The 25848-nt window shown below is 38.9% G+C and overlaps 2 protein-coding genes across 10 annotated transcripts in view; one reads left to right on the forward strand and one right to left on the reverse strand.

Annotated features, from left to right (window-relative positions):
- GPM6B (glycoprotein M6B) overlaps positions 1-16342 on the forward strand; it is a 106854-nt gene extending 90512 nt beyond the window's left edge. For 4 of the 6 annotated variants that reach the window (XM_053970406.1, XM_053970405.1, XM_053970409.1 and 1 more), the window contains 6 exons: positions 2079-2265; positions 5685-5841; positions 8935-9106; positions 10977-11050; positions 11374-11439; positions 13788-16342. In XM_053970406.1, the coding sequence (XP_053826381.1) occupies positions 2079-2265; positions 5685-5841; positions 8935-9106; positions 10977-11050; positions 11374-11439; positions 13788-13937 (806 nt within the window). In that variant the 3' untranslated portion in view covers positions 13938-16342. Of the gene's footprint in view, positions 1-2078; positions 2266-5684; positions 5842-8934; positions 9107-10976; positions 11051-11373; positions 11440-12158; positions 13327-13787 lie in introns of those variants that run through there. The other 2 variants (XM_053970410.1, XM_053970407.1) reach the window with 1 other exon arrangement.
- A 433-nt stretch (positions 16343-16775) lies between these two features.
- The window catches only part of OFD1 (OFD1 centriole and centriolar satellite protein), a 29158-nt gene continuing 20085 nt past the window's right edge, over positions 16776-25848 (reverse strand). For 3 of the 4 annotated variants that reach the window (XM_053970400.1, XM_053970401.1, XM_053970403.1), the window contains 6 exons: positions 24157-24257; positions 20668-20787; positions 19389-19540; positions 18635-18805; positions 17941-18011; positions 16776-16964 (listed from right to left, as the gene is read on the reverse strand). In XM_053970400.1, coding sequence (XP_053826375.1) covers positions 16919-16964; positions 17941-18011; positions 18635-18805; positions 19389-19540; positions 20668-20787; positions 24157-24257 — 661 coding nt within the window. In that variant the 3' untranslated portion in view covers positions 16776-16918. The remainder of the gene's footprint in view (positions 16965-17940; positions 18012-18634; positions 18806-19388; positions 19541-20667; positions 20788-24156; positions 24258-25848) is intronic. The other variant, XM_053970402.1, reaches the window with a different exon arrangement.

The following is a 25848-nucleotide window of genomic DNA, read 5'->3' on the forward strand; positions in this document are numbered from 1 at the left end:
TTTAGCTTTGTCAGGCTGTTCCCATTTTCTGAAACCAACAGCTTTTCTTTTGGATCTTGTCAATCTCTTGGTTTTGCTTCCAGCTGTTTTTATTTTCTTTGATAGGATCCTTCTGTAAGGCAATCTGTGGGATCAGCACAATTTAAGTGATCAACCTCTCTACACTAAGCAATGATCAGGTGTTGGGTCTCCTGCTTTAGGAGTGTGGCTCAAAAGGTGGTTTGTTTTGTGCTGGGTTGTGACCACAAGTGGGTCACTTGTGCTGGGTCAGAGCATTGTTACTTTTGGATAATCTTTCATGGCTAATCCTGCACCAGGTGCATGCATTTCTTGGATTAACTCTGGGAAGTTTGGACCTGACCTGGGAGCGGATGCTGCAGAGGAGAGCCAGGCACACGTGTGTGGCTGCTCAGGCATGTGAGCTGATCTCCCCAAAGCAGAGGATTGCTCTGCAAAGTTTGTTGTCTGAACTCAGCTCTGGACCTCTGTGATAAAATGAAACCCAGAGATGATTTCCTCTGATAGTGTGCATTTGGATTTTGTTTGGCCCATCACTGCCGAGCTGCAGTGTTTGTTCATTTGGCAGTATTTTTGTCATGAAGATAGTTCCTACTGAGTGGACTCCAGCTGTGGACTAGACTGTAAAACCTTCCCAAGCTTGTTTCTATACAATCAAATCTTGTCTGCAGTTAGTGAAGTAAGTAATTTTGATGGTGATAGCTGCTTAAGCCTGACTATGGCATTTGCTAGTGACTCTCTAAAAGAAGAGTTTCTTACTTATGAAATGTGAAATCTTTCAATTATTGAATGCGTATTATTCCTCAGCGCCTCACAGAAGTGCCTGCTCTGCAACTCATTCATTAGTGGGAAAGGGAGGGAGATAAAAATAAACTTGCCTCATGTGGTGGCTGGAGACTTGCTGATCTTTGTGAGGAATCTTTTGGGTAGGAAGATGTGATGTCCTCATTTGCCAACTGTCTCCTTGCCTTCAAATGCTTTGTCCATGTAGCGCCTTGCCATAGCAGCAACGCTGGCCGCTCCATTAAGCGTTGTCTTAATGGCTTGTGTTCTGCACAGTTGTATGAAATGCACATTAATGGAGACAGCTTAATGCCATCACCCTGAAGTAATGAATTGGTATGGATTGCCATTACCATTATAGCGCAGTTAAAAGCTGTGTTTGTTTCCGATTTACATTTCCCAGCTTTGTAAGCAGATGGGTTTTCAGGCCACGCAGTTGGAACGAACCTGGCAATTCAGCTGCAACCTCCTTATTACAGTGTTCATACAAATGGCAGCTCTGGGGGGGTGTTTTGTTAACTCAGACCAGTTAAACAGTGCTTTTCAGTTGATCGTGATACTGCAAACTGTATTCAGGGATCACTGTAAATCCAGTGTATCCTATAAAAAGCTGTAAATGTACTGTTTGTGTAAAACAGCTTCATACAGCTGCCCTCAACAAAAATTGTTACTCTTTGGACCCCATTCAATTTTTCTATTCTAAAAGTATTTGTATCCCTAAAACCTCATGTGGATTTATATAAAAAGATAACTTGGGAGTACTGGGAGAGTGTGGGGTAGTTACGTTTTGTGGACTTTAATATATTCATGTTCCCATGAAAGTGCAAAGTGTCTCCTACTTTTCCAAAAGGCTTTATTGTCTTGAGTAGTTGCCTCGATGGCTCCCAGAGTGTTGCCAGCATAGCTGGTGCTCCTGCCATTAGTAAAGCTGAAACATGGTGAGCTCTGGATGAGCAGCTGAATTGTAATGGATCACTTTAGACAGTGATTTTTTTGCTTTTTCCATTTCATAGGCTGTCTTATTGATCTCCTCTTGGTCCTGTAAAGACAGGAGCACTCAGCCCACTTTCTGGGCTTTGAGTCCATACCAACATATCTGTAGGTCACTGCTTTAGAGGGTGATGCTGTCTTGTACCACCTATAGATTTTTTGCTTAGCATGTCAATGCCTGGGCCTTTTATTCCCTCTGGCTTTTACCAAGTGAAGGACAAATATTCTTTTCCTCATAATTTGCTTTTTGCTCATGACATTTCTTTTGCTTTCTCTCTTCTGCTTAGGTTGCTTTGAATGTTGCATTAAGTGCCTAGGAGGAGTGCCATATGCTTCACTCGTGGCAACCATTCTCTGCTTCTCGGGGGTAGCGTTGTTTTGTGGCTGTGGTCACGTGGCGCTCACGGGAACCGTGTCTATCCTCGAGCAGCACTTCTCCACGACTGCCAGTGACCATGCTTTGCTGAGCGAAGTGTAAGTATGCCTCCCATTCCCATTATTCATCATAACACCCTCATGCTAAATGAGTAGAGATGGATTCAAACCTCAGTCTCCATCCCTGAGTATTAGGTTGCTTGTTTTTGTAACAGCGCTCGGTCATTTACTGGTGTTCACATACAAAGAGCCAAAGTGTGCATCCTGGTACACCTGCTTGTACTGGCAGCTTGTACTGGCACCAGCACTCTTTAGTATCTTCATTGGGATCACAGACAGTGGAATTGAGCGCACCCCCAGCTGCTTTGCAGATGACACCCAAGCTGAGTGGTGCAGTTTGCTTACCTGAAAGGAAGGATGCCACCCAGAAAGCCTGGAGGAGTGGGACTCTGTGAACCTCATGACGTTCACCAGCGGCAAGTGCAAGGTGCTGCACATGGGTCAGGGCAATGTATCAATACATGGTGACAGATGAAAGGATTGAGAGCAGCCCTGCCAAGAAGGACTTGGGGGTGCTGTTGGATGAAGAACTGAACATGAGTTGGAAATGTGCACTCGCAGCCCAGGAAGCCAATTATGTCCTGGGCTGCATCCAAAGCAGCATGACCAGCAGGGTGAGGGAGGTGTTTCTGCCCCTCTACTCTGGTGAGACCCTACCTGGAGTGCTGCATCCAGCTCTGGGTGTGCTCACACAGGAAGGAGATGGACCTGTCGGAGTGACTCCAAAGGAGGCCACCAAGATGATCAGAGGGCTGGAGCATCTCTTCTGTGAAGAGTTAGGACTGTTTAGCCTGGAGAAGAGAAAGCTCTGGGGAGACTTTAGAGCAGCCTTCCAACACCTAACCTACAAGAGAGCTGAAGAGCGACTTGTAGCAGGGCCTGTTGTAACAGAACAAGGGGTAACAATTTTATTTTAAGAGTAGATTTAGTTTTTGTTGATGACATACAGTTGGAAGGTATGTCAGGAATAACAAAGAAGCATGGTTCTGACCATTCAGAAGAGGCTGGACTGGTATATGAGAAAAAAGAGAGAAAAAACTGGAAAGATCTGCAAATGTAGTCTTTGGATATAACTAACCACAGGTGAAATATTTGGGTCTTTTATGTTCCCAGTGCTTCTCTTTGAGGTCAGAGGAAGGCCTGGTGTGCTGCCTCGGGTCCCATGTCCAGCAGCCAGCCTGGCCATGTGTGGCTGTGATGAGGGGCCCCTGTGATGAGCACAGTGGGCATGGCACATACAGGAGTGCAAGGGCAGCAAGCCAGACAGGTGATACTTGAAGACTCTGGTATCAGGGCCCTATGCAACACACTTAATTCTTATTTTCTTTTTAATTTCTGTTGTCACTGACTCCCTGTATATGCTTGCAGGCATAGGCCTGCCAGTTTGCTGCATGCCCTCTGAGCACTGGTGCCAGTCCCACAGCACCATTTCAGGGCTTCCCCTGTCCACAGGACCCTCTGTACCCTCACCTGCTCTGGGGTCCCCCCTTCCAGCACTGCCCACACTCAGTCCCTGGCTGTGGCCGGCAGTGTGTCCCCAGCTCCAGGGCATGAGCCACGAGGGCCCTGCAGTTAGACACAAAATTTAGTGAGAAAATGTAAGCAGCTGTTCTTCAGCACTGGGTAACAAAACACTCTGTGCTTGCATCAGTCTCCATTTGAGCAAAATAGAAGAAACTGCAAAAGCAGCAGTCACAGGCAGCAAGTTTTATGTTTTGGAGAGCTGTTGACAATGTTTCTTGTCATGTCAGCACCAGCAGCTGGGGAAATGCATAATTCCTACCAAAGCAGCTCAGGGCTTGCCACTGTGGAGCCAAGGGGGTGAGAAGGGAGGAGAGTTGTTAGAAAGGGGCAAATTTGAGGCTACAGCAACATGAAAAAGGAAAATATGTTAGTAACACACCCTTTGGAAGAGACTTTTTTAACCAGTTTTCCTATTACTAATTTCTGGTACCATGCATTGGGTCTCTCCTGGACTATTAATGATGGTGAAATGATTTCTTCTATACTCTCTCAAATCCTGGGTTAATTTTTTTGTTCTTTACAGCATAGATGCAACAGATTTATCCCATTATTTTTAATCAGTTTGGAAAACAAAGATAATACTTCCCACATAAAATTTTAAATTATTAATATCCTATTTTGATACAAAGGTAACAATTAACTATAGAAATGGTAGTCATCAATTTTCTTTAAGCTAAAACATTCAGATTCTCTTTGGAGATCTATACCAGCAGGTACTTGGTGGAGAGTGGCAAGAATCAGAAAAAATATCTTGAGCAAAGCATATTTATCCTCAGAAAACTGGTAGTGTGGATGTATGAAATTAACCTCTTGATTCTGTGAATAACTTTCTCAAAAATAACCATCCCAACAATCAAATTCCTTTTAAGAAGTTGCAGGGAAATCATGCTAATAACAAAATATGACTTTTGAAGACCAGAAGTGTTGTATGGAAGATCTGGAATTCTGGTCCTCCAAAACAATTAGCTTTGGATACAGAATCTGATTGATAATATTTAGAAATTATTCTTTTCATCTATCTATTCTAGCTAAAGGAAAAATACTGTTAGAGTGTCATTGCAGATGGTAGATTTTTAAGAAATCAAGAACTTTCTCAAATAACATCTGAAGGAAGTGCTTATACCATGTGCCCTGAGATGATCTTCCTCTGAGTGGTTCCAGAGTACCTAAAACGGAAGCATTTCCTAAATAACTCTTCCATAAAAAAAAAAAAAAAAAAAAAAAAAAAAAAAAAAAAAAAAAAAACACAACCAAAAAAAACCCAAACCAACCACAATATTTTGAAGCACTCAACACTGCTGTGACTTAAAGCACTGAAACTACCAGCTCACTTGGAACTACCCTTCCAGGCTATAGAGCAGCCTCAGGAGAAGTCACTGCATGTTTGCTGAGTTTTGTATCAGACAAATATTGCTGAATTCAGAAATTTTTGGCAACTTAAGTTAATCGGATTTCACAGGTGGAATGGTGAATTTCATGGACTGCTTCCTTTCCCTGAGCCAAAGGAATGACCACAGAGCCTGGTAGTTCAGGCAGGGGTGCAGCTCCAGGCTTTGCCACTTCAAAGCCCTGCATTGTCCCTGTCAGCCATTCCCAAGTTAGGTGTCAGGAGCAGTAAGAGGAAAAAGGAAAACCTCCATAACAGAGGCATGAAATTGCAGCTTTAACATGGTGAATAACACCAGTCAGTGTAAGGACTGCAGCACCAACAGGGGATGCTCAGGTGGGTGCAGGACTAATGCACATCAGGATTGCTTACCTGGGGAGGGGTACAGTTGTAACAGTGTTTTCCTGCAGTCTGCTTGCTTAAAATGCTAGGGAGCCTTGAACTTTGTTTCTAGGAGTTGTCTCTCATTTATTTTAATTTGAGAGGACTGACTTTGTTTTTATAGGACTGAAATCTAATTATATAATTTCTTTCTTTTCCATTTTAGAATACAGCTAATGCAGTATGTAATTTATGGCATTGCATCATTTTTCTTCTTATATGGCATAATCCTTTTGGCGGAAGGTTTTTATACAACAAGTGCTGTGAAGGAGCTGCATGGAGAGTTCAAAACAACAGCCTGTGGCCGCTGCATCAGTGGAATGGTGAGTGGGATCAGAAATGGCAGCATCACTCTTTGCTGGCTAAAACCTGTTTGGCTCAGTTTATTCCTGGGTTTTGAATGACAGAATGTTGCTGCCTTCTTTGTTTAACTCCTTGTGGGTGATCAGGGTCAATCCATGTCTTGGTTCTTCTCTGAACTTCAAGGGTGCTTAGTTAAATCAAAATGTTGCAGATGGGCTGGGTGGGGGCTGCCATGGCCTCCCCTGTCAAAAGCTGAACCCAGTGGTCTAAACTAAACTGAGGAGACTGCTAATTTTAAAACATTTAATGTGAGCTAAAATGAAATTCGTGCTTTTAGACATGGAACACTTGAGTGATGCTTAAAGGCAGACTATAAAATGGCTGTGGTTTGCAGAGCTATTTAAATATCAAACTGTAATGGCTCTGACTTCCATAGTCAGTTGTGCTTGAGTGTTTGGATCCTTCAACAAACAGTAATGAATGAATGAAGCTTCACAACATTTTTGCACTTGAATCAAGTATTGATTTGCAGATGGCAAAAGGCAGACAGAATAGTGCGGCTTTTTCGCAAAGCCCTAAAGTTACCAGCCATGTCTCTTCAGCATACTTCTGTATTAGAACAAAATTGTAAGCAAAGTTTAACTAAAAATAAAACTTCAGATTCTCACCCACATTGTCCCCAAGGGCACACTCTGCAAGAACAGCCATAACTATGTTTCTGAGAGAAGATTTCAAAGCTATTACTGAAAATCTGAATTCAAAGCTCGTAGTTATGGAGGAAGCTAAGCAGTATGACAGATCGCCCACGGGAAAGTGTGGGTGAAAAGAGAAGAGGCTTTTGATGTGATTGTTGCATTTTAATATACAGTCTATATCCTGAACTTAAAAAATATGTACTTTCAGCTGGTTAAATACAAAAGAGATGCATGTTTATTTTCATGAGAGTTAGCAATTTTCCACTGTGCTGTTGGGTACTTACTGAATTTTTCAAGAGCTAATAAAAATAAGGCATTTGATAATTTTCCAGTTAAGCAGCTATTTGCTCAGTTTTTTTCTATCAAGTATGGTCTTCACCAAGAGCGAATTTAGATCTAAAGCAGTGTTTTCAAAAGATCCAAAATAAAGTAGAAACATACACATCAGTGCATCTCATCAGTGCAGACAATTGCTTGTGCAGTTGAGTAGTTGCAGGCACATGATTGTCAACTGCTTATACAAATACCAGTGTGACACATGGAAATAGGGCAGAAAAACGTGTTTTCATGTTTGTCCATACAATGAAGGAGAGAATTTACCAGCTGAGGAATGGCTTGGAGCTCTGGTAAGCTGCATTCATGTTTGGTGGTGACAGGAAAAGTGCCTGTATGCTGCTGTGTAAAACCTTAGGGCTAGAACAAGGTTTGTGAGGAGATAAAATGTTTAACAGACTGCAGTTGGGTACAGGCAACAGGCTTCTGGACATACAGTGACCTTTTGCCTCACTGATCAAGAGCTCCTCTACTACTTCTTTCATTACGTTACTGAGCAAAGTCCTGAAAGGCAGTCCCATCTTGCATAAGGTTGTTACAGAAGACAGACTTCCATCTTCCCTAAATTATTTGTGTTGGCTCTGGTAATGCAGAATAGCCATTTCCCACAGGAAATTACATTACATTAAATGTGAGAGTGAATGTATTTTTTCTGGCTATTTTAGGATATAAAGGCTTTGTGCACTTCATTTCATGCACACTTCCACATACACATATGCAAACTCATGTTTTATTGGTAATTTATCTACAGAAATCCTTTAACCTGGACCACTTGGTCCTTCCCAAAATCCAAAGAGAGGAATTTCAATTCTCACACAAAACATAAAGGTCTGGTGTATGGCGCTATCTAATATGAAATAGGGTATTCTACTGGAGTTGTCTATAAATTAAAGTCTAGCTGGGGTTGTGGGCCATAGTTTTGCAAGAACTTCCACCTCCCCACACACCACCTCCCTTGACTGAAACCTAACCAGCTGTTCAGCTTTTGCTCAAATACTTGTAGGGTTATTCTAGAAAAAACCTGTGGGGATGTAAACTTCCACCACTGCAGCATTACCTCAGTCCCTTGGTTCTGGGTCAGGCTGAGAATCCTCCTCCCTAAGAGCCTTTCCCATCCTTGTTGCTGTCCTTTGGCACACAAATTTTAAGATAGTAGGGCACCAGTGCTTTACTGAAAGTGAAGCCTTTTCAGTCCACCTGCAGAGAGAACAGCCACAGCTAACGGTGAAAAGAGAGCCCAGGAGATGTAACAGCATTCCCCCACCTTCCAAGGGGGACCCAAATCCTGGTCTCACCACGAGGAGGGAGCTAGGTACAGTTTCACCATAACACTTTGAAGAGGAGGGAAAAGGGAAGGGGCTTAGTGGGAGAAGGAAGCTGGAAATTTTCAAAGCAATCAGTGCCACCTCTTTTAATCTAACCAAAGAAAACACATGTGATGTAGTGGTTTTTTTAAAGAGCAAACCCAAACCAGCAAATTTTAGTGGATAAATCCACGATTTTCTAAGGTGAAGTAATTAATTTTCTGCTTGGCAGTGTGTATTAGACCAATTGAATTCTTCTGATCTGCTGTTAACAGTCATGGCATGTTTGCAAAAATAGGTATTTTCAAATGTTATATTGCAAATTGATTTCAGTACATCAGGGAGTGTGGGGGAGCTCTGTGAGCATTGATTCACTGCATAGTTTTGATTTGCAAGTCGTATAGAAATGCTAGTCTGTTATAGTTAATTTAAAAAAACCCTTAAATTGATTTTTGTTGGAATTTATTGGTTTTAGCCTACAACCAGCATCCCTGCTTAGCTGAGAATCTTGAGAAATCAATGGGCTGTTCTTTCATGAGGGCAATCTGTTTACTCAAGCAAGCTGATGAAAAAGGAAATGTCTGAATTACTTTCTCTGTAGCACTTAAACTACCAAAGTATTTGTAAGCAATGAGAATACTGATTTTGTGTGCTTGAAAATCAGATGTTCTCTTACTTGAATTCTGAAAGTATGCTTAAGGTTATTTTGAAGCATTTTTAAGGAAAATTTAAGTAGTCTTTTCAAAGAATAAACAAAGTGTTTGTGTTTTTCTCTGCCCAGTTTGTTTTCCTCACCTATGTGCTTGGAGTGGCTTGGCTCGGGGTCTTCGGCTTCTCTGCTGTGCCTGTCTTTATGTTCTATAACATCTGGTCAACTTGTGAAGTCATCAAATCTTTTCAGACCAATGTGACAGTTCCAGGGGACCAGATCTGCGTGGACATCAGGCAATATGGTACTCATTTTAATCCTGATTAAATGTTTTATCCATCCTCCTCGGTCTGTCTTCGGTAGTTTTGTCTCAGCCTTATCAGATGAATCAAATGCAAAAGCATCTTCTATCTCTGAGTGTGCTATAACTTTTCTAATTAATTCACATTACACTGATCTCTTTCCAGAGGCAATCAGTTTAACTGAACTGACAAGTCACTTATCTGAAATGATTTTGTAGTGGTTTCCAATACTGTAATATTAGGTTTGAAAATAGATAAGTCTCAAACTGCTTGGAAACAGTGCTGAGAAATAGATAACCAGATTGTGGGTTTTGAACCCATATGCATATATTCTGTTCTTTCAGAAAGCTGTTTTACATTTAAAGATGAAGTAAATGTCTGAATGTTGCTCTGACAATTACTTTCAGTTAAAAAACCAAAAACCTGCAATTAAAAGTCTGCCATAACTAATAATGAATTACTACTGCTATCTGATGACACACAGAAATCTGAGGGAGCTGGGACAATAACTTAAAATAAGGTCAGGCTTTTCATTTCTTAAGTTGAGTTTTTCCTGAAGTTAATCTTTTCAGCTTCCCTTGTGCAGAAGATCTTTTGTCACCATTACTTTTGGCTTCATTCTAGCTAGCATTTTCTAGGAATGTTTGTTTCTTTGGACTAAGTCATTCAAAGCTGAGAAAATGGATTCAAAGTTGAAAAAGTAAGAAAGCTTGGCTTTGCTCTCCTGTCCAGGTAAGTGCAGTAGAAGAAAAGATACACTAATTTTAAAAGCAAGTCTTCAAATCATTTAAACATATACATTCTATTTTAGCAGCTCACAGCAAGAGGCTGGGAAGACATTTTCTTCAGCAGCAAAGCCTAGGAGTGAAGGGAGATGTGCTCCTCCACCTTCCTGCTTCTCCTGGTTGTTTTGCAGCTGTATTAGTGCTGTATAGGACTCTATTGTTCCCCTGTTCAGTAAAACCATTTGTGTTTCAGTGCGTGATGGGAGACAGCAGCTCCCTAACAGACAACACATGCCACTGAACTTTCCTCACATTTTTGGGTGGAAGCAGTAGCTAAAAGGCTGGAATTGTACATAGCAGTTGCAGAGAAGAAGCTGACTTGGAAGAATATCCTATAAAATCCTTTTGAAAGCCATGTCATCCTGAGATCATTTCAATGACCTGCCGCATATAAAGTTGCTAATTCCAACCAGCTGGCTTGAAATGCAAAGTTGTATGGGAAAACAAACTGGGTTTCTCTTAATTCAAATAGGTTTTGCTTAAGCTTTACATTTGTTACTGGCCTAAAAGTTTCTGTTATTTTAAATTTGCTAGATTCTGTTGACTTTTCAGACTTGCAATCATGTAAGAAAAGTCATTGGGAGTATATGAGATGCAGCAGACTGAACTTTCTTGTACAGTGTTCACTTGATGCTTTTTACCTATTGGAACTAAACCAGAAAAAAATCCTGTAATTCTTCCCTCTAGCTCTGTATTCACACCCTTCCACAGTAGTTTCTTGTTCAAGTAGAACCTCATCTAGTAAGTGCTACCCTGAAAGGTGCCAAGATGCAGATTCTCTCTTCTGTGCTGAGTGGGGGAGTAGGCAGAGTGTGCAACTGGACCCAAATGCAAAAACCCAACCAACGGTTTGGCTGCCAGATGGGAAAAACCACATCTGAGAACATGTCTTAGCAGCAGCCCTCAGTGTGAGGAGAAAGCATAACCTGAGGGAGTTGTTTGAATTCCTGCTGCCAGCTCCAAGCTGTACTGGTCAATGCACAGATGCCCAGAATGAGAACACAACTGGCAAGTGGGTGAAAAAGATGAGAGGAATGGAAAGCATGTGTTTGCTAAAATTAGTGGTTTCTTTTCTGTGGTGTTTCAGGTATTATCCCTTGGAATGCTGTACCTGGCAAAGCCTGTGGTCCAATTTTAGAGAACATCTGCAACACGAATGAGGTACAGAAGTATAACCTGTGTGCAGCTTTTGCCTACAAGTCACTTGGGCACCATGTAATAAATACTAGATGAAAGTTTTTGGACAGAACTCATGCTAGTAATATAAAGAGATTGCTTTAACTGTAACAATGAATTATTACATCATCCAAAAAAAAAAAAAAGAAAATTATTTTCACATTTTTATTTTCTAAAGCTTTGCTACCATGCTACAAAAATGGTTTTATTATCCTTATTCTGTAAAACACGTGAAATGCATTTTATACTATTCCTAATGGATTACTTCAATGTTTTTAACATGTTTTTTAACATGTTTTTTTCTCTAGTTCTACATGTCTTATCACCTGTTCATTGTGGCTTGTGCTGGAGCTGGTGCCACTGTCATAGCATTGGTGGGTAGTACTTTTTGTTGTTTTATAATTAAATTGTTCATTTTAGGCTTAAGATGCTTTAAGATTAAATTTTGTATATATTGATAATATAATAGACATGATAGACAATAATAATAGACATGAAGGGGGGTGAGCTATAATCACCATTATTTGCTGCTATGGTTTGGTCATCATAAGTCAGCAGGTCCCCAACTTTTGCTTTAGGAAGTCATCTTAACCCACCTCCCCCATATATAGGAAAAAATTATTTGCATGTCCTTTCAAAATCCTACTTCTATGCACTATTTCTGCTTTTATTTCCACTATTTATTTTCATTTTTGTAGTTTATTTGATCAGCTGCTTATAACCTCTTGGTTTCCTTTGCCTGGAGCCAGGCAGATTGACTGGTCCAACCCTGCAGTGCCCGTTCCAGGTAGCGGCGGGGAAAAGGGACGTTAACAAGATGACTTGTTCCTATGTCTAACGCTTCCTTTAGTGGCCAGCTTCTAACCTTGTGCCAGCCAAGTCCTGGTGTAATGCTCACTACTGGCTGAAAAATGGCCTTAGGGCTTGTACTGGGTTATCCTCCCCAGAGAAATGGCAGGTTATTTATTTGCATCTTCACCCTGGAAGGAGCTCAGAGTAACATCTGTTGTAAAAGTATCGAGAGTTGCCCAAGTGGGCTTGAGCCGTCACCTTGTTGTATCTTACTCTCCTGTATTTTGTTCTCTTCCACCAGCTGATCTACATGATGGCTACTACATATAACTATGCTGTTTTGAAGTTTAAGAGTCGGGAAGATTGCTGCACTAAATTCTAAATTGTATAAGCCCAGTAAAAAGCTGCATTGCGTAGCTTGAAATACCACTGACACCCTAGACTAAAAGTCTAGCTTTTTGAATTTTGTTACAGTAATTGTAAATAGCTTCAGTAAGCATCGTTTAGCTTATCAGATTAATGAAATGACTTCTTGTATATGAACTATGATGTGGATGAGATCTGGCTATTTTTTCATGTTGAGAGGATTCAGTTACTGTAAGGGTGTTTATAAAGCATCCTTCTGAAAAGGGGATGTTTTCACTTCAGGTCTCCACTTGATTTCTAACAGTCATCTCAAACAAATACTGGAACAGTTCAGGGTCAGATGCATTAATTTATTCTTCGCCATGAACACCAAATACAAATGCCCCTAAGCAAGATATACATGGTGTGAAAGAAAAGGAATAATAAAGTAGTGCCAGTCTATGTTGGCAGAGGTCAGGTATTATGAATTAATTTGCTTGTATTTCCAAGTGATTCCATGGATGATGAAATCAATTATTTTCTCTTACTCTTAAGTGCATGCCAAATGATACTCTTTCTCTAAGAAAATAAATACTTGTCTTAGCTCTGCGTAAAACAATCACATTTTTTTCTTTTGGACCCTGAACTAATAAGAAACAGCGTATAAATAGCTTCTGCTCTTGTATGGCTGCACTTTAGTAACTGATTTCTCAGTAGCCAGATCTCAAAAATGTAAGTATGACTGCACAGGAAGCAAAACCATGCATAGATCACAGGGACCTTTTCACAGTGTTGGGGGTAAAAAGAAGGATAAGCAAATCAATGTTTTCAGATGTAGATGTTTTTGCATGAAGTATGGGCAAAAGAAGTTGGCAAGAGACGAATGCACGAACTAGAAACACAAATACATAATAATTTTAAAAAGAGAACCATTTGCTATATACAACTCTTCACCTGAGGTTGGACAATGGAAGTTTAAAATGTAGCTATAAAAATACAGGATTAAGACTTCTTAACCCAAACATTGCATGCTTTTGCTTAGTTTTGGACTCATGTTTTGATGTTTAATTTTTCGATGTGTTAATGTAGCCTTGTTCGCGTAAATAAAACTGTTCACAGTTTCAGGTTTTCTTCCAGGGGGAGGGTGGAATTCTCATCTGCTTGTTGGGGGAAAAGACCTGCCGGCCTCTGGGCTTGGATATGCATAAACACCACGACCTTAGAGAGCAGTTCTTCTTCTGAGCACCTCGTAGTTTACAGATTCCATATATTGCCATATACAAAACTGTTTTCCTGCTTCCCCCCATTCTGCATTTTACTTGACCTGTACAACTCTGTAGCTCATTTTAATATTGTTGTACTAACTTTCTCTAAATTGTGAATAACCAACTGAATTATTAGCATGCCAAATTCTAGAGATCATTGAAAAACAGCCTCTGTGCTTGTTTTAATAACAGAATGCTTATTAACGTAGAATAACTGGTTTTTTTGGTTGTTATTTTAAAGAGCGTCTATTAATCTGACTAGCAGCTTGCTTTGCCTCTTGACATGCTCACTCGCCATCATGCTCACCCTTCTCTTCCAGATCCACTTCCTCATGATACTGTCTTCTAACTGGGCCTACTTAAAGGATGCAAGCAAAATGCAGGCCTACCAAGATATCAAAGCAAAAGAAGAGCAGGAGCTTCAGGATATCCAGTCTCGATCAAAAGAGCAACTCAATTCTTACACATAAATGTTTGCCACAATAATTCAGCAGAAGAGTTCTGTAGCTCTGACAAATCAGCAAATAGCTGCTCTGCAGTACAGATGTGTGTCTAGCAAACAAAATTAGAGAGAAGTGTAAAAGCTTCACATTCCAGCTCCTGGAAAACTTTTTTAGGGAAATCGTCCCATTGGTAATCTTCCATCCTTTCTAAAAGAGAATGGAGGGTTTATTCCAGGCATTTTAAAAGGCAACACTTTACAACAAGTGACCAAATTATTCTTCTTTGAGACTTGGTATTTAGTATTTGACTTGTTCTAGAGCATGACGCCCTGCACAAAACGGTGGCAGGTGCCCCAGCTGAGCAGGCAGTAGATCTGTGCAATCCTCAGGCATGTGCATGGTGTGTGATTGAGCACCTCCCAAAGGAACCCGTGCCCAGCTGGGATTTCTGAGAGGAGCTCGTGTGTGTGTGTGTGTGTGTGTGTGTGATGGCACAGCTGCAGCACCTCCCAGGTTGCAGGGGGGCTGTTTGGGAATACCCCACACTGGGGCCATGGGAGCAGCTCCACTGCTGTGCCACACGCTGCCACGATGAAGCTGTCACATCCCTGTGCTCACCTGAGGGTCGAGGAGATCTCCCAAGTTCTAATCTTTTTATTAACTATTTAATGGAATGTAGATCCCTGGATCTGGATAATGATCCCCTTCTTTGAAAATAAATGTCAGCTTTGCCTTAATATTTATTTTCTATAAATGTTGTAGCATTTATATAGTGGCGGGAGACCATTATCCTACATTTTAAGTAAGTGAAAGTGTTACCTTATTAAAATGACACTGATCTGACAATTCCAAATGAGCGGATGAGAAAGTTTGCAGAGTTTTACACAAACAATAAAATTTGCAGCCATAAAAATAATACAGGATGTCCACCTTTCTCTATCTTGGTGCTTAGCAAATTTATAGTCAGTGCTTACGTGTTTTCCTTTTTACAAATTAATTAGCACACTAAGAAAACGTGGTGTTCAGAAAAAAAAAACAAACAAACTGGTGCCATTTTAAACTCATTTCCCATAGAAGTCTGCCTTCTAATTAATATTTTTTTTCAGAAGCATTCAGTGATATCTTGAGTATTAGTGATGGTATATTTGGTGTTTGTTCTATATGATATATATATATATATATATATATAAATGCTGGGGGGGAAAAGTAAAAATACATCATTCATTTGAAAAAATTAAATATTCAAGTCATACCCCTGCTAAGCTGATGTGTGGTTTGGTAGTTTTGACTGTTTGCTGAATATACATCAAAGGAAGCACAAATTCCTTCAAATCAGTATTAAGAGAAAAGGCATTTTTTGTGGGGTATTAACTTCAAATATAATTTCTTTTGTTAACTATTGAAGTCTAATTTGACAGTTTCAAAAAAGGGGCAAAGTTGATTGATGTAGAGCAAATATGACAAAATAGCCTAGTGTATGTTCTTACCTGTTGCATGAAGGAGACATTTCTACAGCAATGCAGGTGATGTTCTAGCCCAGTGTTTGCATAAGGGTAATAATGGAGGCAGTGTCTTAAAGCCTAATTCTTTTCTAATTCAGTGTAGCTATTACTGGGAGTTTTTGAAGTTTTGTTTAAGTAGTCTAATATTTTTATGTAAAGAGCATTAAATTTTGCTATGTATAAATTTTTGTAACCTAACAGTGAATCAATATTTTCTATCAGTGCCAAGGGCTTCCTGTAGTTACATCCAAGTGTTAAAATAAATATTTGTAGATAATAGACAACACTTGTGTATGCTTATTTGAACCCAGACCTACAGCTGCTCCACGGCAGTGCATCTCTAGGCTTTATGTCTCTATCTGAGGTGAAACATGTTCTGTTCCAGAGTTCCCTGCTCTCCTGCATGGGGCAGGGCTGCTCTGCAGGTGCAGCTGCAGCAGCAGTTGTGTGCAGCATGCAGTAGTGGTAGTTGTTCCACTGTGGTAGGCCAGCATAATGCAACAAGCACTACCCCTTCCCAACATCCAACTGGAGCAGTCACTCAGAAATTCTGTAAAGGCCAGAGTGGCTGCAACAGCAAATTAAGCAGCATGCAAAACCAGAGTAACCAACACATCACATTTTAGCTCCATCTCAAAAAGCAAAGTTTGTGTCTGTCACAGTTTTGGTACATTGTGCTTAAACATCCAGCAAATTTAAGACAGAACTTTGGTTTTTTGCCCCTAAATTCTGTCAAACTTGGCTTCATGTTCTTGTAGTTAGGTCAGGATGAGCAGCCTCAAATGCAGTGCAAGTTGTAATATATGCTGCCACCTAAAATTACTTCACTGATAAAAACTACTGTATTTTATACTGTAAATAAAGTTTAATGATCTTGCCTATAATCTACCTACAAAATACAAAGCTTAAATAAAGATGAGTTAAATAGCATTTTTATTTTAATCTCTCCATTCTGGGCTGGTTAATAACAACAAGATAATGCACGAGAGGAGTTGCTTTTGAAAGTGGCTCCTGCCCCTGCTGTGCAGCAGAAGGGACACCTTATTTTGGGTCTGTCACACTCAATGCTCTGAAGTTGTGTGAGCCAAGTGCCTCCACAGGACACCTTCAAAAGCAGGTGATGAGGGAATTTTTTGTTCCTTTCATACACACTTTGAACCATTTGGAGAAGGGGTTGGGGGGGGCGGGGGTTGGCAAAGTTGACAAAGTTTAGAGGAATTCAGTGCCAACACAAATCTACCCAAATACACTGATCAGTTTCTGTTCCCTGCTTTTTTCTTTCTCTCACCCCAGCCAAGGGCTTCCTTCTGGATTAGTAACAAACACATCAGGACTCCCTGTTTGAAATGAATGACTGAAGAGATGAAACAGATCAAAATCCACTTTATTAATTTATAATTACACAGCCTGCAGTGTTGGTGCCTAACATTTATTAAAGGCACAAAACTACTTTAAAAACATCTTTCTCATAATAGTAACAATAATTTAAAAATCAGTAGCTATTGTTCACCAGAAGCTTTCATCCAGGTCTCCATGAGAAATGTCTGCAATGCTATATTGATTATAGGAGGGAGGAAAATAAAGTGGTATGAGTCCAATGCAGTTTATCTTAAAATCTTAATATTCATTTTAAAACAGAAGTTAAGAGTCTGCCTTTGCTGCAATTCTCTTGCTGTTTCAGTGAACTGCTGGCAACAAAACCAACCCTACAGGAGGAGGATTTGGGCCTTCATTAAATGAAAGCCATCACCTATACCTCAAAAAGCAGATCTTCTATAGTGCTCACCAAGTTAAAACAACACAGCTGGTGCCAATTCAGGAGCAGCAGGGTAGGGTCTGTTATGTTTAACAGCACAGATAATAGTCAATCATTACTATGTAGTTATAGTGAGCCTTTATGGGGATTTTTTCCTAACTGCTTCACATTTTTTGCTTATTTTCAATTCTACATCTTGGAATAAACTGAAAGATTTGGAGGAGGATTGTTTGGTTTTTCTCTTGTAAGCAACTTAAACACACATATGTATTTATCAATGCCTAGAGAGAACCAGAGGAAATGCCTGGGTGGTTGTAACTCAGGCAGGCAGACAAAATCCCTGAATAAAGTGTCTTAAAAGTCCACAATGCTATTGAAAAATCAAAGCTAGGAACAGACTGTGGGTGAGGTGCAGCACAGACAAACCTTCACCCAGGGTGTCATCACCCAAGAACAATCCCTCAAACTCCAGCTCTCTGTGAAGGAAGTTGGATGCTGCTGAGTTGCAGATAAAAAGTTGTGAGTGATACAGATCATAAAGTGCAGCTCTCAGATGTGAGTTACGTACAGTGCTTAACTTGCATGTACAAGAATTGGAAGGATCCTCAATTTTTCTGACACGATTGCTTTTGATGAATAATTTGTTTTGGTTTCTAAGGAGGCAGATGTCTCTTAACATTCATACTAAATCTATTACAACTATATATTAGAGTTATTACTATTATTATTTGTTAATATGGAGTACTAGAAGTGATTAATACATGAGCCTTACCTGTCATCGTTTTCAGTAGATAGAAGTCCTTCTGAAGGTGACCCTTCTCTTATTTCTTCTTTTTTTGAATCCTGGTAGCCAAGAGGAAAATAACCAGTTCTAATGTCAAAGTGACCTAATAATAGTATCTGGATTTTTAAGGCTCATAACTGAAAATAAAAATCTTCAGAAGGACCAACCCTATTTTTACAAATGCTACACTGGATCTAGAATAGTAACACTTTGGAAATTTAGATTGGGATCATGTCTGAAGAAACACAACCTGCATTCTGTCACTGAAGTAATGTCCACCCATACCTCTTCTTTAAAAGTCCAATTTTCCATTTTGCCAGAATAAATTCTGTTGTGTTAGAGGAACACAGCCTGACATGTGTAGGTTCAAACTATTTAAACACAGTTTAAGCTAAAAACTTAGGACTTTTAAATACTGTCCTAGTACCTTAAAAAACAAACTAACGACCCCCCCCCCCCCCAGAGGATACCAGCGACCCTTAAAGAACAAAGTTTTCTGTGTTTTTTCTTTTGGATCATCACACTTTTCCAAAACAAATCCAAACATTCTGCTCTGCAGGTTGTTACATAAAGTTTATAAATGAAGGAAAAATTATATGTGAATATTGTTTCCATTCTAAGCATGCCTAGCAAGACACAAATTTGGTCAATATTTTTGGGACTGTGTTTTGAGAATAATCACCTTTTTTGCCAGTTCCTGCTCTCTGCTCTGCTGAATTATTCTCATGTATTTTTCTAATGGATTGGAAGGAGGATCCTTGACATTATTTTCAGCAGCAGTGTTACTATGCTCAGATTTTACTCCCTCTTTATCTTCAATTTCTTCGTCTATTTTCATTGAGTCTTGGATATACTTTAAGAAACAAAAATAAAAATAAATACTGATTAGAAAAATACATTTATACCTTACTACCTGCAATACATGCAAAATTTCACGTTAAACTCAGTAAAACACACCAGTCTAAACAGTATTAAACAGGACCTAAAAATCCAGAACACTAAACACTAAGTGTTTAAGCTCAAAGGGCTTTAACACTCAAGGTCTCCTTATACCCTTTGCTTCCCTGAGTACCCTGGAAGCCCTGACAGATGGACGCGAACATATTCTGGTGGTGTCCCCACCTGCAGTGGCCACACCACAGAGACAGCAAATGTTCAGCTTGTTCCAACAGCATGGTGACAGTGGCCATGAAATTGTAGCTTCCAGTTATATGAGGCAGGGAAGGAAAGGCATCTGTTTCTAGTGAAAACGTCACTTGGCATAAGGAGACACTCTAGTGAAACTCTGGTTAATCACACAAGTACATAAAATAACTTAGCCTCTACTACTTTCACTTCACAGAATAAAAATCTATTTTTAACCAAATTACACATACAACAATCCTAAAATGCAAGCCACTACAAAGCTGCATTACTGTCAGAGATTGAATTACCACCTCTTCGTTAAGCTTTTCCACTTCTTTTTGCTCGTTTTCCAAAGCTTCCTGTTGTTCTTTCTCTTTCCTTTCTTCTCCTGCTTTCCTTTCTTCTTCTAAGTTTTTCTCATCTTCTCTGTTCTGTTCTTCAGTCTGCCTTTGATCCAGCACTGCTGTGAAAAATTATTTCAACATCTGTAATTAGATTTATGTAGTTCAGTAATCACTACAAGAGCATACAAATCAGTACCAGGTTGCTGTATAACATTAACAGCAAATGAAAACCAACTGCATATATTGTTTGTACATACACCAAACTTATTCTTGGGTATGGGGTAATGTGTTTTCCCACCTCTAAACATTTTTTCATCTGATAAATGACTCACCAAGAGTTAAGGAGTAGAGCCAAAGTACAGGCCAGAGATTTGACAGATCTGTGCACTTCTCATTCCTTTCGTGGGCATTCTTATAAAACAAACCTTTATTATCCCAAAGTCCATGTTACTGTATTTTCTCCCCCTCTGCAATGTGGTTGGATACAATTCTTTATATTTATAAAGCAAAGTATTTAAAACCCCTTGGAAAATTATTGCAGGACACACTGCTGATATGACCAATGTATTTAAAAAGCTGTCTACATAGAACAGCATTAGATAGCAATGAGATGGGCAAACTAAGGAGTGGGAATCACGAGAAGCTAGAAAGCCCTTCTCTAAATAAAAAGAATCATAATGTTTCCATCTAGAACAATTAGAATAGCAGCATATGCTGACTATATATGAGATATTATTCTCATCTAGCCAAAGAATTTAAACTGCATTGCTTTAATGCTTTTAATTGTTAACGTTATGTTAATGTTTAATTAATGTTTTAATTGTTTTAACAATACAGTTCAACAACAGAGTCAAGAATAAATTTTTAAAAATCCAGACAAACAGTACATAAAATACTTCAAAACATTTAATGTCTCATTCCTATCAAGAGCAGAAATTATATTTAATAATTATCCTAAAGAAAAAAATAATCATCTCACAAGAGGCTGGATGGGGGGGTAGGATGGGTGGCAAGAATGTTTAAATTAAAAGCAAATTTAACTAAAACTAGGATGAAAAATGTCATCCTCAAACAGAAAAGCAAAGGAAAACACTCCTTTCTCTTTATTACAGAAATGGCACTTTCTGGACAATTTTTCAACTACACCAGCCTACATACCTACAGACTCTTAAATATTTGGCTTTCTGTGTTATACATTTGACATTTAAAAAGGGTACTTTCTTTTGTGTCTGAGCTGAGAACTCACTTAAGTCTTGCAGTGAAGTGGCTGTTGCTGGCACAGGGGCTGTGACACAGTTTCCATCGACAATGTCCCCAGATGGCTGCAACACATCACTTTCACACTCCTCTGGTATGCCCCCCTGATCTGGAGAAGAAATTTGAACAATAGCTTCATTATTTTGTAATTGCAAAAGTGGAGCACAGCAATGGACAGAGAGTGTGGGAATGGCTAAATTAGAACACAAAAATATCAGTACTAATTGAGCATTTTCCCTTCAACTCGATCATCTCCCTGAGAATTATCATAGGCTGTACTTGCTTTTCCTTAATTACAGAATTGTTAGTTTTGAAATTAGCTATTGGAACACATCTGTTTATAAAGCCAAAACTGTAGAAATATACAACAGAAACCCAAGATGTTTTCATTTCTTTACATAATCAAGATACAAGTTACAGCAAAATTGTATATCCAAGATCAGCTCATCGTTTTTATGCATATAAAAATAATCTTTAACTGTTTGGTCACACACTCTTTAATGGGGTCCTTGCCTTCTTCAGTGCAGAGGATGGATGCTGCTAATTCAGATATTCTACATTATACTACCTTTTCCCTGTGGCTCTGAATTCACAAAAACACAATTACTGTCCTTCCTCTTTGATGATTGCTGTGATATTCAACTGCTTTTAAATTACTTATTTGCAAATATGCAGACTGCTATTGTCTCATTTGATGGGAGACAGAAAAAAAGTGATAAAACAAGATGTGGCCATTACCTCTAGATAGCCAACCTGAAATACACAGGACTATTTTCTCAAGAACATTGTGTAACATAGCACAGATACTCCATATATCTCTTTAGGTTTTGGGTAAAGCTTTAGAAAACATCAATTTTCATCCTTCATATACTAGCAATGTCTCAAGCTTTTTTCTTTTTCACATAATAATAAAACTGAAATATTTGACATGAAAAAATCCAAGTCAACCAAACTGATCAGTCTCTCTCTCTCTGAATGGTTTCAATTTCTTTAAATTAAAACTCTTTTAAAGGAACTGTAGATGAAAGCATAACAGAAAATTTCTGTCAAGCTGTCATTCTAAGTTAGGAGAATGTTTTCAGTTTTTTACCAAAGCAAGAGAAATTCCTACCAGATTCCCCTAGGAAAATAAATTCTATATATGGGGTGTTTTGTAAGACCAAAATAATGGGCTATCACACTCAAAAGAAAATCTATTCTGTTTTGTTGCTCTCTCTTAATTATAAAGCTATCAACAACATTATTTCCATATGAGGCACCAAGAAGCATCAGGTGTATTTAAATTTTAAAAAAAAATTCCTTTCATAAGTTTGGCCTGGTTAAATATTACTTCTAACTTCAAAATGACTGCTAACAACATAAACAAACAAAGAAACCCAAATCAGAAGCATTAATAGTAAAAAAACCTCTTAAATTAACTACTCTGCAAAGGAGAAAAAAGGTAACTGTATACTTTCACTCCCTTTTTAAGGGTGGACAACAAGAGATGCATTATTCCCTTAAGACAAGCACATCATCCAGAAACAGTTGCTGCCAAGATAATCTGTTAATCTTTTCTTTCTAGAACTCACTCACAGTAGGACTAAAAGACTTCCATATTTTCTGGTATCTCCTTTAAGTCACTGTATTTTTTACTGTTGTCAACTTCATCCTTCACTGTATCTTTTTCTATATTTACTTCTTAGATTTTACTTTCTTACCCACATCTCCCTGCAATTTCTCCTGAGCCACCTCCTCCCCTTTTCAACCAATCTGATTTCCTCCTACATACTGAGATTGTCTTTTGATGCAGGCTCACCCAGCTGAAGTACTGTTGATAGAGAAATCATCAGCATATGTGAACTCAAAATTACTGACCACCACACACCACCAAATGATTCATTAGTACCTTACCTGGGCACAGCATCTACTCAGCCCTAATTGCCAAGAAAATGTCAGTCTGCTGTCACATGTAATAAAATAGAAGTGAAATATGTAATGTATTCCCAAAGGTCTCCCATACAAAATTAAACAAATAAATATAAGTCTAATTTAAATGTGAGATGAGTAGAAACCATTAGTGGCTATAGGCTTGGTTCACTTTCAAATAATGCATTTAAAGCTTATAAAAGAAATAAATGAGATAAATAAAACCAGCTGAGTAATGAGTAAAGCTTCACAGAGAAATGCACAGATGAGGCATTATACTCTGCCAGTTATCACAAAACACTATCAGCACATCTGCTATTTAAACAAACATCTTTTTTGGTTGCTTGCTTTTAGAATACTGAAAGCCATATTCTCACAGGGTCAGGAGAGTGAGCAAGGCCTCCACTCCATCTTCCATATGACCTAACCACAACCAAAAGAATAAGCCAGTCTGGGACCCAAGAAAACGCTCACACCACATAGAATCACTGGTTCCAAAGAAAATACCCCTAACTCTCCCAGACAACAACCACAATCTCTTCACCACCTATGAGTTTAGTTACACCACACAACGCCACACGTCCACCGAGCCTCAGGACTTGACAGACCTCATGAAATCTGGAAATAGGAAAGGTTAGCTGGCTGTTCACATCTTCCTCATTGACAGCTTCATCTACGTTAAACCCACAATTTCATGGGAGATAAGGCTGCTAAGGTTCAACATTAGGATGTCACTCAAAACTAAGCAAGGCCAGTAACTGCTTCTATTTCTCACTCCATACACAAATGGCTATAAAGGACATCAAGTTTGTTTACCCTCTTCTTTCTACACTACCTTAGTTACACCAAAGATTTTTGAAAACTGACCCTGCAGCATACAGAGAGAAGGAAACATTTTATAGCTTGCAATCAACAGAGAGAAGAAATGCAAATAAATGAAATACTGACCTCAGAGAAAAAAAAGTTAAGACAAAATTTAGGTTTCAGTAACTGAACCACACGTTCCAAAACTACTCAGAGATGCTGACTGATGACAGCATAACTGCAAGAGTTCTTTCTTCCCACATTTACATGCAACCTAAAGCAACTTCTAATTCATACTACTGTTTAAGCGTCAGTTACGGAAGGAAAAATCAAGAGTGCATGTAATAGCTACAGAAACCTATCTTTAGACTTATAACCTGGTTCTAATTTATGCAGCAAATATAATAATGCCTCAATTTAGTTCACATACTAATACACTTTTCTGTTTAAAAAAAATTTACACCAGTTTAAAACATTCCAAAGCAACCGTCAGACCTACAGCATTAATCAGAACAAGGTTATGCAAGATTTCTGAACAAATTTATGTTACAAATGTCAGAATCAACTCAATTTAATGTCTGCTTATTACTATATACACTTACCTAAAGATGCAAGAATGAAGAAAATATCTCATCATCTGAGACATTTGTTTTCCCTAATTCCAAAATCAGTCCGAAATTTTTCTGTCTAACTACAGTCTTAAAACTATGAAGACTATTAAGCCCTAAGGTGTTAAACAAATTGTCTGAAATGCACTAAAACTTACCTTCAAGAGTATAAATGTGTTCTTCAAGATCCTCATACCTTAGTTTCTCTGGTTTGTGGAAATCACTGAGATCCTGTTTATCTGTTTGTTGACTCTGAAGTCTGAAAAAGATAAGAATATAAATAAGTTAATAAATATAAATGCCAAACTTCTAAGTAAATAGCCATCTGAAATTCACTCACATGCTAAGCAACAGACTAAACCAAACATAAAATCCATGAAACTTTCTGACTCAAATTTAATGTATTTCAATCCAGTTCTCTAACTTCTACCAAAAGTCCACTCCATTACCTTTCAGCCTTTCCCCAAGGTCTACGTCACATAGTTTCATTACATGAAAACAAAATAAAACGAGGAAGAAAAAACATAAAGGAGAAATACAATGAATTGTGACTGTCAACTGAAATTAAGAAATTTGCCTTTTTAAGCTTTGTGTTACAGTTTAATTCCCATTTTGATGTCATCTTAACAGATGTGTTTGAAACGTATTAGGATTAGATGTCTGGCAAAACAAGAGATGCAGGGGTGAAAATCTGGGTTCTAGCAAAATGGGGTTAGTGCCCTCATTCTAAATCCCCATTTATCTCATCAGAAAGATAATGTGAAAGAACAATGTCTCCCACGTGACCCAGCTACTAAACTCTGACCAGAACCAGAACAGCAAAAGGAGTGCAGGTCACTAATGAAATTCAGCATGAGCAATTCATAAAGGAGCTTACTTCACACCAGCTGGTGCTCTTCATCACAGCCTGTTTGTGCTTACAGTTTCTAAGGAATACATGTCTTCCATGGGGCAAAAGTGGAGAACAAACAATACAAACAATACAAAACATACCCCCAACAATGAGAGTTGTTCATAAGGAAAAAGTGAATCTGGGCACAGACAAATAAATCTGCATTGCCAGAAAGACAGTTCAGTGATGTCAGTGGGGAAAAATACCCTGTAAATTAAATAGGACAGAGTAAATGAAATTTTAAGTTTTGGAAATCTACTCCATGCCTTGAGTCTTTCCTTCACAGAAGTGGTTAAGCGCTAAATAATTCTTAAGGGTGCGAAGTTCAAGGACACGCTTGTCACTTTCTTCAATACTGTGTCCTGCAACACTGCTAGAAAGACAGAGAACCCACTGCCTCAGTAATAACCCTCAACTGGTTTCTCTGGCCTAAACAAACAACCAAACAAACAAAAATTTGAAGGCAGATTATTAGGTAATTATCTGCCTTATCACTCTAGTCTTCTTGTCACAGATGTTACAGCCTCATATTCGCTTTTCTTGCCTTTTCAAAGAAGTTCCCATTGCCACTTAAAATCTACAGGTCATAAACTAATCCCACAATACACATCAGTGATGTGGCATTTGCCTAATAATAAGAGTAAGTAACTGGAAAAGCCCACACATGCATTTCTCAAATATTTCATGTAACAGAAAACAGTCCAAGGCACATGAAATTAGAAAATACGCAACAAAAGAATGTGTTTCCTTTGAGAAAGTCTTGGGAAAGCAGCAAGTTCAAGACAATTTTTGGGACCTTATACCCTTGCTTTGTCATAAGAAACCCAAGAAAGCAACAACAAACTATAGCTGCCTTCCCAGACCCAGGTCTGTCCTCTGCAACACAACTTGTTCATACTGTTCACTCTTCAAGCAGGATGAAGTCTACAAAATCCTTCAAAGAAGTATAGTCCCTCAC

This window comes from Vidua macroura, chromosome 2 (assembly GCF_024509145.1).
Source record: "Vidua macroura isolate BioBank_ID:100142 chromosome 2, ASM2450914v1, whole genome shotgun sequence".
Taxonomy (NCBI): domain Eukaryota; kingdom Metazoa; phylum Chordata; class Aves; order Passeriformes; family Viduidae; genus Vidua; species Vidua macroura.